Consider the following 12,213-nt stretch of genomic DNA (forward strand, 5'->3'; position numbering starts at 1 on the left):
GGAAACTGCACACTGCTCTTGATAGTATCACTGATCTTTAATAATCTTACGTATCGGCCTCACGGCCTTCGTCAGAGCTCTGCTATTTCCTTTTTCCTTCATCTTGTTCAAATGTTACCATGCACCTGCAAAAAAGATTGCTCAGATGTGTGAGTGCCTTTTGGATGTTGTGTTATAGCCGGAATTCAAAATGGATCAAACGTATTCCATCTACACACAATACCCAAAAATGACAAAGTGGAAACATGTTTTTAGAAGTGTGCAAAATGTATTGAAAATGAAAAACAGAAATATCTCATTTATTTAGTATTCACACCCCTGAGTCAATACTTTGTAGAAGCACCTTTGGCAGCGATTACAAATGTTGAGTCTTTCTGGGTAAGTCTCTAAGAGCTTTGCACACCTGGATTGTGCAACATTTGCCCATAATTGTTTTCATAATTCTTCAAGCTCTGTCAAATTGGTTGTTGATTGTTGCTAGACAACAATTTTCAGGTCTTGCCATAGATTTTCAAGTAGATTTAAGTCAAAACAGTAGCGTGACCACTCAGGAATATTCACTGTCTTCTTGGTAAGCAACTCCAGTGTAGATTTGGCCTTATGTTTCAGGTTATTGTCCTGCTGAAAGGTTAATTAATCTCCCAGTGTCTGGTGGAAAGCAGACTGAACCAGGTTTTCTATAATTTTGCCTTGCTTAGCTCCATTCCGTTTCATTTTTATCCTGAAAAACTCCCCAGTCCTTAAAGATGAAAAGCTTTAAAATGTAGGAATTTGTAAACATTTCGAAAAACACAATTCCACTGACACAGAACCAAAAATCTAAATTTAATCAATTTGAAAAATCAGGCTGTAACACAACAAAATGTTGAAAAAGTCAAGGGGTGTGAATACTTTCTGAAGGCACTGTAGCTAAGCATGGGAAACGACTCCTGAGTTCTATATCTGCGTCAAGTAAAGATGTTCCAAAATAGCCTAATTAGTTTCTGTTTCTCTACAGCTGAGGGGAGAATGTAATAGTTCCATTAAGGGGTACTTCATTCCATAGTGCCGCAATGAGTCAAAATGGCCCCAGGCTTCGCAGGCAACCATTAACCCCAACTAATGCCAGAGATGTATTTTCTGCCATGGAAAACACAACAACAAATCGGCTGCAACACTCCAAGCACTGAGAGCGTTTTCAAAATTAGACACGAACAGGAGTCTGCTAACTAAAATTCGGAGTACTTTGACAGTTCAAATAGCTGATGCTTGGGTAATGATGAACAGAGTTAACGCTCTGTGTTCGTGTGTGTGGTGTGTGAGTGTGTGCGAGAGGGGGTCTGGGTGATCGTGTGAATGAGTTCAATCATGTATTCTCATTATTAAGAATATGCATAATATTACACATCAGTGCCCAACCAATTGGATGCAGCTTGATTTATGCACACACAAGGTAATATGATACGCTGTAATGTAACTGGTTCACTCCAATTGAAAAAATAGTGCTAATGAACATGGCATTGTATTAGAAGTGTGCTGATGCATGTAGAGCATCAATAGGTTTCACTGAGGAGACTTGTGTTGAATACTGGTAAAAATTAAAAATTAAAATGGCACGAATGGAGAGATCGAAATGTACACAATAGTTACCTGGAGGAAAATGGGGGAGCGTCATGCTTTTTCAATTTCAGTCAGGAGGGTTTAGTGTAACAACAATATCATGGAATAAAATACAATAAATTAAGTAAATGATAGTTTATTATTATTATTTTTAATATTTTTTATAATTTTATGATTATTTTTACAAGTGCATGTTATGTGGCAGGTATAAACAATGAAACAATGAATGGCTTTTTCTCTTATTCATTGATGATCAGATACTTCAGTTGTATCTGGTTCTGTTGCAATACATTTGAACAGTTGATATACTTTAGCATTGTTCCAAACTTAGACTATCCTCTTTTTTTGTGGTACTTTTACCCATTTTTCATGATATCCAAATTGGTAGTTACAGTCTTGTCCCATCTCTGCAACTCCCCTACGGACTCGGAAGAGGCGAAGGTCTAGAGCCATGCATCCTACAAAACAAGCCGCAATGCTTCTTGACACACTGCTCGCTTAACCCGGAAGCCAGCCGCACCAATGCGTCGGAGGAAACACCGTCCAACTGGAGACCATAGTCAGCTTGCACCAGCTGGAAATCCCAGCTGGCCAAACCCTCCTCTAACCCGGACGACGCTGGGCCAATTGTGCGCCTCCTCATGGGTCTCCTGGTCACAGCCGGCTTTGACACAGCCGGCTGTGACACAGCCTGGGATCGAACCCGGGGCTGTAGTGATGCTTCAAGCACTGCGGTGCAGTGCCTTAGACACTGCGCCACTCGGGAGGCCAATATATCCTATTTTTTAACAATAGCCTGAATAGAAATCCGGTGCTGCAGCATGTGCTCATTTGTTGTCATGCTCGATGGTGGTATAAAAAAATATTCTGCTGTTCTCTGGTCATTTTCGTAGAATTGCATAGAAATGCATTATAAAAGGCTATTTTCTTCGCAGACCGCAAATAAGAGGATAGATTCATGTAGTGCTTTTATTATAATTAATATATTTTCACCCCCCCCCTCCCCCTTATCCATGGTGGTTTGCAAATCCACAACCTTCTGGCTACTTTGCATTGTGATGCTTACGAAATGAAGAACAGTTTCTATAACTGCATACAGTATCTAAGGCTCTCATCTGTCTTTGGAGTGAGGGTAAACGCTAGGCATGTTTCTTGATATCCACTTATAATTTTAATTATTATTTGGGGTATTGCGGAGGGTCACTTGTTTTTTTTCTCTCCAAGCATTCAGGGAGGGTCGGATAAATATATATTTTACTGAAGGGAAGGCCATCCATTTTCTCCAGGTATCCCGCATTACAAATAACGTACAATACCTTAGAACCTGGCACGTAGAGACCAATTTGCCATAATATCTCAGTACAGTACATCACTCAACACTGACTTTGAAAACCAAGATATTATCTGTCAAAACATGAGCGATAATACAGTTCAAAGACACATTTTCCATTTCAAACAGCTTTGGAACAGACATAGTTCAAGTACTGATAGCCTCATCATCCACAATCAAATCAAGCATGGCACTACATGCATTGTGGGACACATTTTACATGCAATTGCATCTGGAATCAAATAAAGAGATAAAGAGGGCATTCACCATTCAGCACCTGGTAAAGCTACTGTGTTCCAGAGCCAATCCCTAACATAACTCCCTAAACAAACATTAACTGTCTGGATAGAAAAGCAGCTCTGGAAGAACCATAGCTTTACCAAACAGTGGCCTGAAACCCACGCCTAAAGCCACAGAGAAACAACTGCTTGTAGGCAACAAAAACACACAAAGCAACGTTTCAGTCATAGGCTTTGAAACTGGGTAGAGAGGTCATATGGGGAAAAGGGGAAGAGAAGGCGGAGGATTCAACAAAGGAGGCAGATAAGGGTTAGTCCAACCGAAAAACAAGCAGGTTAATAGAGAACTATTCCCCAGGGGTCGAGGAGACAGAAGGGGTCGGGGTTAGGAGTCAGGACAACTGCGTGTGTGGATCTGTACACTGTGGGCCCAAATGTCACTGGGACACTCAACATTCTGATGTTGACTAACACTCTGGTCTCCATTGTGTTATCATGATAATAAAAATGTCATGGTGACACTAAGCACTCTGAACCCGAGGGTGACAGTAAACATATAGGAAGTTTCCCCAGACTCAGATTAAGCTTAGTGCTGGATTTAAAAGCATGCTCAATGGAGAATCACCATCAGCTTTTTTTTGTCCAAGGACTAGGGTTAATCTGTGAACGGGAAACTAGCCCCTAATGTTGACAGACAGGCAAGAACATGATGTGAATAACTTCAGTATAGTGCATGTTTTGAGGTGTTCATTTTGCTGCGTATGGAAAGATGTAGTATTGTGTATGTACTGTATATGACCAGTGGGGAGGTGTACAGTACAGAGCCCTACAGTGTGTGTTTTCATAGTCAAACCTGATGTCAATCATAGCCTTCATAAAGAGCGAGTAATTCGGGCAAAGGAATTAAAGGAAACAGTGATCTAGGTAAAGTGACCTTTATTTAGTTGCATTACCACATGACTAAGTAGTGATGCTAAATTGGCTGCAACAGCTGTGGCTGAGGCACTTTAGTGAGGTGGGCAACATTTTCCTGGTTATGATGAATAGCTTAATGTACACACCCAGCTTGAGGAGAATGCTGCATAGGATTGTTGATATGCCTAAACTATCCATGTTTTTTGAGTTTATAATGCACAACTTAAAATGAATTTACCGACATAGGATGACTGATGTTGTCGTAATCAAGAAGAGAGGTGATATGAGAGTTGAGTTGTATTTATGGCTTGACGGGAAGTCTATATTCCTCGATCCACTGAGATATAAATAAGAGTAAGGAACTGACACCAACCCTTCTTCATCAGCAAAGAGAAGTTCAGCCCAAGTTAATTCTCTGCTCTTCTCCTAGTGCTTTAATGAGTTTCAGAGCCCTGCCTGCTTGCCTCTATTATCGAGTTGTCTCCCTGTACTTGTTGGCTAAATTAGCTGCTAGCAATGTTTTTTTTCGCCGTACCCACACAGGTGAATTTGAATATGCGGACTACCCCGGAGGAGGTCTGTTTAAAATAAGCTAAGCAGGAAGTAACACTGGGAAAACAAACAATAGGGAGGTCTAAAAGCTGGGTCTAAATAATGTGTGTCTGCGTAGGTTGAAGCATTCTGACACTACAGGGAGGTAGGCGTTCTCCCTTGATGGAAACATAGGGTCGAACCACAGCTAAATGATCGCTGGAAATGTTCATAACAGCGAGGTCTCAAAAGGGGTGCTTGTACTTGTATTTTGGTCAGTCATAGTCTTTATATAATACATTGCTTCTATCCGTAGCTGGATGAATCATGTCACCTTGTATTTGCGTCTGTGTAGGCCTTACATAAAATATAAACAAAAGCAGTTGGGATGCAATTCTAGAGTGCTTCAGAATTGCTATTACTGTAGCTTGCGGTAAATAGTTTATTTATTGTGCCAAAGATGTTTCAAACCTGCTTCAAGGCTAGCCTTAAACTTACATCAGAGCTAACTAGACTCTTCTCAAATGAACCTCAGTTTACGTTGGTGCTGAGCTAGAACAAAAGCCTGCACCCACAGCTGCCTTCCAGGACCAGAGTTTCTTGACCCCTATTCTACCTATACTGCATCTCTTCTGAAGTTTCCACGATGTTCCTTAACTGAAACCAATAGCATCATATATACACACACACATACAGTGGGGCAAAAAAGTATTTAGTCAGCCACCAATTGTGCAAATTCTCCCACTTAAAAAGATGAGGCCTGTAATTTTCATCATAGGTACACTTCAGACAAAATTAGAAAAAATCATCCAGAAAATCACATTGTAGGATTTTTTATTGATTTATTTGCAAATTATGGTGGAAAATAAGTATTTGGTCACCTACAAACAAGCAAGATTTTTGTCTCTCACAGACCTGTAACTTCTTCTTTAAGAGGCTCCTCTGTCCTCCACTCGTTACCTGTATTAATGGCACCTGTTTGAACTTGTTATCAGTATAAAAGACACCTGTCCACAACCTCAAACAGTCCCACTCCAAACTCCACTATGGCCAAGACCAAAGAGTGGTCAAAGGACTCCAGAAACAGAATTGTAGACCTGCACCAGGCTGGGAAGACTGAATCTGCAATAGGTAAGCAGCTTGGTTTGAAGAAATCAACTGTGGGAGCAATTATTAGGAAATGGAAGACACAAGACCACTGATACCCTCGATCTGGGGCTCCATGCAAGATCTCACCCCGTGGGGTCAAAATGATCACAAGAACGGTGAGCAAAAATCCCAGAACCACACGAGGGGGACCTAGTGAATGACCTGCAGAGAGCTGGGACCAAAGTAACAAAGCCTACCATCAGTAACACACTACGCCGCCAGGGACTCAAATCCTGCAGTGCCAGACGTGTCCCCCTGCTTAAGCCAGTACATGTCCAGGCCCGTCTGAAGTTTGCTAGAGAGCATTTGGATGATCCAGAAGAAGATTGGGAGAATGTCATATGGTCAGATGAAACCAAAATATAACTTTTTGGTAAAAACTCAACTTGTCGTGTTTGGAGGACAAAGAATGCTGAGTTGCATCCAAAGAATACCATACCTACTGTGAAGCATGGGGGTGGAAACATCATGCTTTGGGGCTGTTTTTCTGCAAAGGGACCAGGACGACTGATCCGTGTAAAGGAAAGAATGAATGGGGCCATGTATCGTGAGATTTTGAGTGAAAACCTCCTTCCATCAGCAAGGGCATTGAAGATGAAACGTGGCTGGTTCTTTCAGCATGACAATGATCCCAAACACACCGCCCGGGCAACAAAGGAGTGGCTTCGTAAGAAGCATTTCAAGGTCCTGGAGTGGCCTAGCCAGTCTCCAGATCTCAACCCCAAAGAAAATCTTTGGAGGGAGTTGAAAGTCTGTGTTGCCCAGCAACAGCCCCAAAACATCACTGCTCTAGAGGAGATCTGCATGGAGGAATGGGCCAAAATACCAGCAACAGTGTGTGAAAACCTTGTGAAGACTTACAGAAAACGTTTGACCTCTGTCATTGCCAACAAAGGGTATATAACAAAGTATTGAGATAAACTTTTGTTATTGACCAAATACTTATTTTCCACCACAATTTGCAAATAAATTCATTAAAAATCCTACAATGTGATTTTCTGGATTTGTTTTTCTCATTTTGTCTGTCATAGTTGAAGTGTACCTATGATGAAAATTATAGGCCTCTCATCTTTTTAAGTGGGAGAACTTGCACAATTGGTGGCTGACTACATACGTTTTTTTGCCCCCACTGTATATACACATATGTGTGTCCTATAGCTAGTACAGTGTGTGGGTGCATCAGAGAGAGAGAGAGGCCTTCCTTGGAACTGCCAAGCTGTTACTTCCAGAACAGTTCCTCTCTCGCCTTATCAGCCAGGTCCCCGTGCTTTTGATTGAACCGGCAGCCAGGCGACACTAGCCCATGCTGAAATAGATTGCGTTGCCCAAGTTTCTATTACGGTTTCCCCTTGTACGCTTGCCAGCTGCTGGTTATTTATTTGTTACAGGCTTTTCTCATTTGAGCCTGAGTGGCTCATCATTGCAGCCGGAGACTCTGTCGGCCTGAATGGAACCCATCACTAGCAAGGATTTATGGACTCCTGACAAGGCGCCAGAGGAGCGCAGCAAGGAGAGCCTGGGCTAAAGGAAATAGCATCAACGAACAGTCTTCCCATCCTGCTGAATATTAGGAGCTCCGGTTGGTTTCCTATTGGGAGTAATCTGGGAATGACATTCAGGAAGCAGCGCTCTAGACAGCGTGAGAAGAGAAGACGTGCTTGGTCGTGTGTGACTGTTAAAGTGTGTCCCGCTGGAGAGCGGAGAGTAAGCTACCCTAGTAGATGGACTAAATAAGAGATGAGAGGAGACATGCAGGAGTCATTTTGTTAGGACATTGTTTGGAAGAGTTAAATGGATCCAATGCAGTATCTATTTAAGTGATTAAGCCTCTCTAACTCATGGTTGCTTCATTAAGTGAGTGGATATATGGTTAAATGTTTAGTGTCCTACACACAGAGATTAGAGTGTTAGTGCTCATCTTGGTTAGTAGTGTGCAGTGAAGCTTCAGGGCCCATCAATGCAATCCAGTGCAGATCAAAGTTCAGCAGACAGGCACCCCATCTCCTTACCCTCCATCTCCACACTGATTGCTTCCGAGTCAGGTGACCCCTGGTCCCCAACTGGGACTGGAGGACTGCCATCAGGACCTGTACCTCTTTCAGAGTCACCTGCCACCTTAGGGAATGGGGCGACCTGATTGGTTGTGCTGGCGGTTGTTGTGGGTGTGGTCTTCCCTGTTGTTGTGCAGGTGGGGGAGGGGTAACAAAGTGACCCGTTAGTGAAATGGAAATGCAGCACACAAAAACACCTAAATATAATGTTGTTTTATGACAAGGGAAGGATTCTTTGTACCTTGGAGAAAAAGATATGTAAATCCAGCATGAAAAAAAGATTACTGTCATAATTACTGTTAAGCTGATGATGACAATGAGGACATTAACATAAAGAGCGCTTTGAAGAGAATTCAACTGAATCCATGACTGCAATAAATAAAGTAGGTAGCCTATACATCACACGTAAAGCCCTCCTCCATAGGTGCAACATGACTCAGCGCTTTAGAACCAACATTTTTCCCACTGTTTAATGCCCTTAATAGATAAAACATTCAGGCGTTGCAGAAATTACGAGACATTGGAGAAAAACACTCAGGGCCAATATGGTCATGAGTTGGCTGCAGTGCCGGCCTTAAGATTTCCAAACCGGCTACCTTTGTTACTGAACCAGTGAGGAATCTCTTGCACCTGGCACTGCAGCACATTCTACACAGCAAAACCCTGTTGTTGTGGATGCTACCAGCTGGTGCATGGACTCTTCCAGCACATACAAACTCTGATATACAGTTACCTTTCACGTCCGATTTTCTTTACTAAGTAGTTTGACAGATGAGTTGAAATAGATACCAGTAGCTGAGGTAATGGTAGGTAATGACTTACAGCAACTTTCGGTTCTCTGCTTCACTAAACTGTTTTACAGGTAGTTACCGTCTAACCTACATAGGGAATGGTTTATGGAAAATGTGACAATGTTTATGGAAAATGTGACAATGTCAACATATCCAATTAGGATCTGTACTGGTACTGCGGGGTTATGCGGTGTCTGAGTCTGTGGATCCAATACGGGTCTGTACTGTGAGAGACCTGGCAGAAGAAAGCACTGTCATCGTCACAACAACCATCATGAGTGTCTTCCTAATTCTCTAACAGTGGATGTCCTTGAGGCCTTGTGTGCAGCACGCCGCTATTGATGTGGATGTTTCGCTAATAAGCCGGCCATAATGTTAGCATACTGGAGGGTGCCAGCCCAGATTGAAAGTGAAAGGCCCGCTCTCGATGCCAGTTGATAGTTTTCACTCTGAATAAGGTGCCCTGTCAGAGCACCAACTGCGCCAGGCAAATTAAAACGGCACACCGGGGGAGTTCAGCCTTGGGATGCCAGACAACAGCTCCAGGGCTGCATTATTAGTTAAATTTATCAACATTGTGTGTGTACATTGCTTTCTCCTTTCCAGAGAGAAAAGAAAGGAGAAAAGCACAATATGCAATGGGGAATGATTTGACTGTCTACACTGCTGGGTGTTTGTCTCTCGCTGCTTTCTCTATGGGATGGGATTGTTCCATTCTGGGGAATAGTAAGAAAGAGGACTTAGGAACCAATGCACACCAGCGAGAATGGCATTGTTCAACATTATGGGGTGTTCTATTGTGGGGAAACCTTGTTCTTCAGTTTGGACTCATCAAAGGCTTTTGTCATTCTGCAAGTCTGAGTCTGAAGTCTGGCAGTGTGTGAAGTACTTCAAACAGAGTACAGAGGCATGGATGGAGTAATCGCCGGGCGGAATTAGCCAGTGGGGTCGCTCATCTAGTCCCACTGCCCACTGAGCGGCACTTCCTCCAGCAGAGAGGATACAGAAAACAAAGGCATTGTGGGAATGTGGAGGTCTGAGGCTAAGTATTGCTTGTGTTCTGAAGTAGATAGAGGCTGGACTGGACCCTGGATGGATGGTATTGTTGAGATATAATGGCCAGCAACTCTCACTAAGATGGTCTCAATGCTGTGTTTATCACTTCTAGGGAAAAGCAGCCACCATCAGTACCCATGGATCATTTGTAAGGTGACAAAGGGCAATTTTCTTTTTTTCTTTTTTTACCAGCAACTCCTTTTGGGGAAAATGGTGGATTCCCAGTTGAATTAGACTGACAAGTAAGTTTGAGAGAAGTGAGCCTGAATGAGTTCACCAATTGTATCACTAACTACCTGACTAGTTAACTAACTAACCCACTAACTCAGCTAACCGAAAACCAGAGCTACGTAAATAAGAGCCGTAAACAATTCTGCTCTCTGACAACAAAAAAAACAATCATTAAGTCATGGCCCAGGGATGTCACTATCATAATTCAAAGATAATTCCACAGTAATTGTTTATTAATGCTACGTTAGACTACATCTCAGCTGAGAGCTAGCAATGTGCTTGCTGCCAGACGCTGAGCTCTGTAGCCACCCTGCTCTATGGGAAGGCAGTGGGGAGTAACGGAGCGTTACAGGGATGATGATTCTCCTTGATAAAGGGAAGTGGGCAGCTTGGCAACTGGCGCTGCTAGCCTGTCAAACATCCATGCTGGTGCTGCTGCCGCGACTAGAGTTGGACAATAGCTCAAATGTTAAAGATAGCTGTTGAGGTGAGAGAGGTGGTGTTGCTGTTCTACGCAACAAACTCTCCTGAACTGCTCGTGTTGCATAACACCAAAAATAAGTCCAAAAAAGGGGAATAGAGATGTTGCTTACAAGGCTTTGCTAGCGTTAGCCTGTTCGCTAACAACCTCAGACAGTTCGGACAAGTTTTAAAAATAGAGGATAAAGAAATGTCAACTGACCATATGCTGAATCAGCAAGAGTGTTTTGCTTGCGTGTGGTCGCCAGGACGTCTAGAGAAGAAAAGGGAAAGCAACAGACATATTGACAGAACAGTACATTGTGTAAGTCTGAGTAGTGGTTAAATACTCAAACTGTACTTAGTTAAATGTATAATTGACTGCTTGTTTAACGTGCCCATCTGCAAGGAGCAATTGAGAGCAAAATTCCCACCGGGGTACTCTTCAGCTAGGAAATGACAGGCTACTTCAACTTGTACCGAGTTGCTGATTCATTTCATTGTACTATCACTCTCCAAGTATGGCAATCACTTTTTCTGTATCATTTTGGACAATTAAATGCACTTGATAAGCTTTGCTTGTTATGAAAGAGCTTTTATGATGGCTCTGTGCATCTAGTGGAGAGCCATTAAGAACAGATGATTGGTCCACCTTACCGTGGCAGCTGTCGGGGTAGTGAGGGTAGCCGTTCTCCACATCCTGCTCAAATCCGCCCCTGAGGAAAAACAAAAACAGAAGAGGACAAAACGGCCTGTCAGCGTGTGTGTCATTCCTCTTTCACTATTTAAACACAACCTCCGCTTTCATTAATTGGGTACATTGTCAAGCTTTTCAAAATGAAGACAAAGACTTAAATAAATGGTGCTGCAAAAGAAAACCATTTCATTGGTTTTGTCTCTGCAAGGTCAGGCTGACTGTTTTGTTAATGTCCAAATTCAAATGGATGTGTCGAGGTGCTATCACCTGGCAAGAATAATGTTTCCCCACCAGTTGCATCCATGATGATACTCTGTTCTCTGGTTCCACTTATACAGCAAAAGAAACATTGCATTCTTGCAACACATTTAGTACCTCTAGTATGTATTTACATTTGGTTGTGCTCCAGTGCATTGGACACTTTCTTGGACATCTTTCTTCTATGAATCAAAGGCTTGTGCACATTCAGAAATCATACATTCCCCCTGGTGAGTAACGTGATTGCGTTGATGCACAGTGGAGTGAGTGGCCCCTTAGTCAAGCAGAACATAACATCAATGACACTGAATCTTCTACGACGCAGTATCGACTGAGCAGGCAATCAAAGAAAAGAACAGATGTAAATACTCATGAACATTCACACATACGCAAACACGCGCTCACACACTTGCTCGCGCGGGCAATCAAACACACATCTACACAAAACAGACGTTCCAGGCGCGGCAAAAAAACAAATTACATCTAAATGAGAAGCAGGCCTAGATGAGTGAATACAGACCCAGTGAGCAAATCAAGAGTGAAAAAATACAACAGGGAATTCAGAGGGGAGAAATAATAAACTCTAAGAAATAATAACTTCACTTATCTTTCCATGCTCAGCAGTGGGCCCAATGACAGCCGATAGCATTAGTTGTATTACCACAGCAGAGTGGGTTTGTTTGTGAGTGAATAGGTCGGCCTGGGGGATTTTGCGTGATTGTGTGTCCGTGTATGTGGACCACAACTAGTAACCAGTATTACTGTATGCCTCCATTCCCTTTCTGTTTGTTTTATTCATGTATTTATTTATTCTGAGAGTTTGAGAGAAAGAGCCACGGAGAGAGTCCTAGACTGGCCTCTTTGGCACGCCGTCCCCAAGCGCTGACAGTGAGGGGAGAGAGACAGG

General features: G+C 42.7%; 1 protein-coding gene across 3 annotated transcripts in view; it reads right to left on the minus strand.

The window, feature by feature from the left end:
- Window positions 1-12,213, minus strand: part of LOC139364924 (semaphorin-6D-like) — a 122,466-nt gene that overhangs the window by 7,771 nt on the left and 102,482 nt on the right. For 2 of the 3 annotated variants that reach the window (XM_071102156.1, XM_071102166.1), the window contains 3 exons: window positions 11,009-11,067; window positions 10,575-10,625; window positions 7,773-7,937 (listed from right to left, as the gene is read on the minus strand). In XM_071102156.1, coding sequence (XP_070958257.1) covers window positions 7,773-7,937; window positions 10,575-10,625; window positions 11,009-11,067 — 275 coding nt within the window. The remainder of the gene's footprint in view (window positions 1-7,772; window positions 7,938-10,574; window positions 10,626-11,008; window positions 11,068-12,213) is intronic. The other variant, XM_071102176.1, reaches the window with a different exon arrangement.

This window comes from Oncorhynchus clarkii, chromosome 2 (assembly GCF_045791955.1).
Source record: "Oncorhynchus clarkii lewisi isolate Uvic-CL-2024 chromosome 2, UVic_Ocla_1.0, whole genome shotgun sequence".
NCBI classification, from domain to species: Eukaryota; Metazoa; Chordata; class Actinopteri; order Salmoniformes; family Salmonidae; genus Oncorhynchus; species Oncorhynchus clarkii.